This window comes from Aegilops tauschii, chromosome 1 (genome assembly GCF_002575655.3).
Source record: "Aegilops tauschii subsp. strangulata cultivar AL8/78 chromosome 1, Aet v6.0, whole genome shotgun sequence".
NCBI lineage: Eukaryota > Viridiplantae > Streptophyta > Magnoliopsida > Poales > Poaceae > Aegilops > Aegilops tauschii.
The window spans coordinates 60,839,744-60,843,255 of record NC_053035.3 but is presented as its reverse complement, the minus strand read 5'-3'; the positions used below and the strand labels follow the sequence as shown (position 1 = coordinate 60,843,255).

Genomic DNA, 3,512 nt, shown 5'->3' with positions numbered 1-3,512 from the left:
CTGGCATATATACGTATATACATACCTACGGACAACTCATTATACATACCAAAGTGTGAAAAGTCCATATTACCCTTTATACGGTTTGTAGGGGGGGTTTACCGAAGCGGAACTCATAGCTTAATTCCTTTTAACAAACATTAAATAATTATCTGGCTCAAATTCAAGCTCACAAGAAAAATGTTTCATTTATCATTGCGATGCCAGTCACTAGTCTCAGGCCGTAAATGACAGTATTATCAGTGCTTTACTATTAATAAGGGAGAACTGCTAATGTCTGGAAAGTACAGTTGGGTGTATATATAGCAGGATACTGCAGAAGACGAAACGGACATGAGATTACATGAGTTTCGTTACCGACGATTACATGAGTTTGGAAGCTGTAAAGTCAGCGAAGAGTGATCACGGCAAATTGAAATTCAGGCTGCAGGTGCAAGAAGTATGCATGTTCCTTGAGAAATAGGTGCAGCGACGAGTGCAAGAAGTATACATGCAATCAATATAGAGAAATAGGTAAGACCATAGATACTAAATTAGATTAGATGCAACGATGATTAGCCACAACACTAAATTGTCATGATAATATCTTTGGCCGCTTTCAGTTCGGCAGGCAGGAAGCTAGCAGCCAGCTCCTTGAGAACTGATGGGCAGCTATTCTTCAGATGCTCGTAACCATCACTTGCCATCATCGCCTCTGGATTGGAAGGCGAAGCGAGGAACTCAAAGCAGGCATCCTTGAATGTATGGAAGCCGTGCTGCTCAGCTAGAGCCAAACTAGTCGCCACGATGTCAGGGTTGATGAGGTTGCACATCCTCTCTTCGCATATCAGCTTCAGCCTCTCGATATTGTATCTTTCTGCTGCAACAAGTAGATGGCCAGCCATCACCGCTTTTCTCCGTGCTTCACATCCATCGGTCATCTCAGGAACAGGCTCATACTCGTCTGTGTATATAAAGTGGAGCAAGGCCTTGAACACATCACTTTCCATGTCACTAATTTCAATCGGACCACCGGCTTTCTCCTTCATGCCGCCAAAGAGCTCCGCTCTGAATACGGATGACCGAGCGGCGAGCACGACCCTATGAGCCGAGAAACTCTCCCCGCCGACATGAAAGGTCACGTCGGCTCCATCCATGCTCTTTAGTAGGTCTCCAAGATGTTGATGCAAGTTTCTTGAAGGAACCACGATAAGCCGATCACCTTTGTGGATATTCTTCACGACAGTAACATGGCACATGATGCTGACACTATCGTTGCTTAGAGTCCTTGGATTCTCAAGATAAGCTCTGCCGACAAAATCACTGAAACCCTTGCATGAACCTTTGCTAGAGAAGATGCGTTCGGGATTGGTCTTGCTTCTTGTAATGTCTGGTTCCCCATTCTTGTCAAGCAAAGTAATTCTAAATTTCGCCCTCACGTCCGTGGCAAAACCAGAATCAAGAGCCAGAAAAACAGATACGTAACCGGCTTCATAATGTGTGATGTCGCTGCCGTTTGGGTAGAACCACAAAACCCAGTCGTAGACGTAGCCTCCAACACTGAAAGGGGCAGATTTCACTTTGTCGCCATGCCCGATCATCCCCTTGATTCTTGAATAGCCGTCTACCTCGATCACATATGACCTTTCGTCAGACCCCGCTGCAAGGACTGCGGGAAGATCGCGAAGCTCTGACATTCTTGCCGTCTCTTAGATTTGCTCTCCGATGGAAGAACGGCGACAATGAGAGATTCCCTGCGTCTATACAAGGCAGATATATATACATGCCAAATAAGATCTCTAATAGATCTTGGGGTCGGCATAGTTTTCTGCCATTTAAACCGAACAGATAACATGCCAAATAAGAATCCTAACCAAGGAAGATTGGGATAGCTATCTTCAGATGCGTATCAACGCTGATCTCCTGGGCGCGGTCGAGTCCAGCCAATGCACGACGCCTTCATGGCGTCTACTCCGAAGACTGCTGTCGTTCCCGATCCTGTAACCAGCTAGCGCGGAGAGCTCAGTGGAGCGGCACAGTGTCACCGGCGGCCGTTGGCGTGGGGCGGGCGGATGACCCGGCCGTATAAGCACACAGGGGCGCTCGGAGCGTGCAAGTGCAACAGGCTGAGCCTGGACTCCTGAGTGCGTACTACCAAGTTTTTTTCTTTGAAGGTTTGTTTTCTACGTAATTTATTAACAAATTTGTACTAAGAAGAACAGGGGAATTGATGTTGCAATTTTTTCACGTTTCATGAAAAAACATTCACTACATTAAAAATATAGTACATGGATCTTAGAAAATGTTGGTAAAAATTCAAAATGTTCATGAGCTAAAATATACCCAAGTGATAACGCTCACGCATGTGGCACTTATCAACACGCCCACACGCACTCGATGCTGTTTTATCCATTTGCACGAATTTTGAAGCAGTTGACATCTGGGTGAAGAGTCACCTAAGCACCCAGCGACGTGTGGGTGTTAGAGCATCTCCCGCCGTTGCCCCCCAGGAGGAGCTAAAAATCGCCCCTGGGGGCGCATCGGCGCTAAACCGTGTGCTGGGGGCGTGATGCCCTCCAGTTGCGGCGCCCACTTTTTTTTAAAAACTTAAATTTTGTCACAAACACGGCGCAAATTAAACCAAACTCCAGTGAGTTCGTTCATATTTAAAATATTTTACAAAAAGAAAAAAAAACTACTAGTCTGCTCCTCGCCGTCTCCCTCGCCGCTCCTCGCCGCCCGCCTCCTTTGCAGTTCTACATGTCGAGGAGGCTGTAGAACCGCGTGTAGTCGCCGCTGTCGTCGTCGTCGTCGTCGCCTCCACCGCAGCCGCCGTCCCTGCTGCAACCTCCCCCGGTTGGCGCGGCGGGTTAGACGGTCCGGGGGCGTCCTCGTCGTCGTCGCTGTCGAGGATCACGACGCCGTGCTCGTCCTCGCGCCCACGTTGGCGGGCGGCTATCTCCTCCAGGGCCCGGCGCTGCCGGACCATCTCGTCGCGGAGGTAGTCGTCGCGCGCCCACCGTAGGGCGTCCTCGTCGGAGAAGCCGCGCCGGGCTATCTCCTTGTACTCCGGGGGGAGGCCGGGCTCCGGCTTGGGCGTGACGAGGACGAGGCGGCCAGAGGCAGGGGTGGAGTCGGCGATGCGGACGCCGGAGCTACGGGTGCGCCGGCTGACAGGCGTGTCCTGGGGCTCCGGCTTGACGGGGTGGAGGCAGGGAGAGCCGGTCGACCGACCGGACGAGGAGGAGGACGCCCCGGGGTCCATGTGCCTCGGCGTCCACGAGCTCCCACGGCGGCGAGAAAAGGACGGGGGGTCGGGATACTCCAGCCTCGCCGTGTTGCCGCCCTCGATGTACTCGAGGACGGCCTCCAGCGTGCGGCCGGGCACGCGCCACCATCGGTGCCGCCCCTCAGAGTTGAGCCTGCCAGAGGGCACGACGCCATTGGTGGCCTTGAGCTGTGTGACGCCCTCGATTCAATCGTACACTAATCATACACGCAAATGTGTACGATCAATATCAAGGACTCACGGG

At 51.4% G+C, this 3,512-nt stretch overlaps 1 protein-coding gene across 1 annotated transcript; it reads right to left on the bottom strand.

Annotated features, from left to right (window-relative positions):
• Positions 1–566: 566 nt before the first annotated feature.
• LOC109736611 (BTB/POZ and MATH domain-containing protein 2-like) lies at positions 567–1,676 on the bottom strand. The gene has a single exon (XM_020295825.1). The coding sequence runs from the start codon at positions 1,674–1,676 to the stop codon at positions 567–569; it is 1,110 nt and encodes a 369-aa protein (XP_020151414.1).
• Between the last annotated feature and the right edge of the window lie 1,836 nt (positions 1,677–3,512).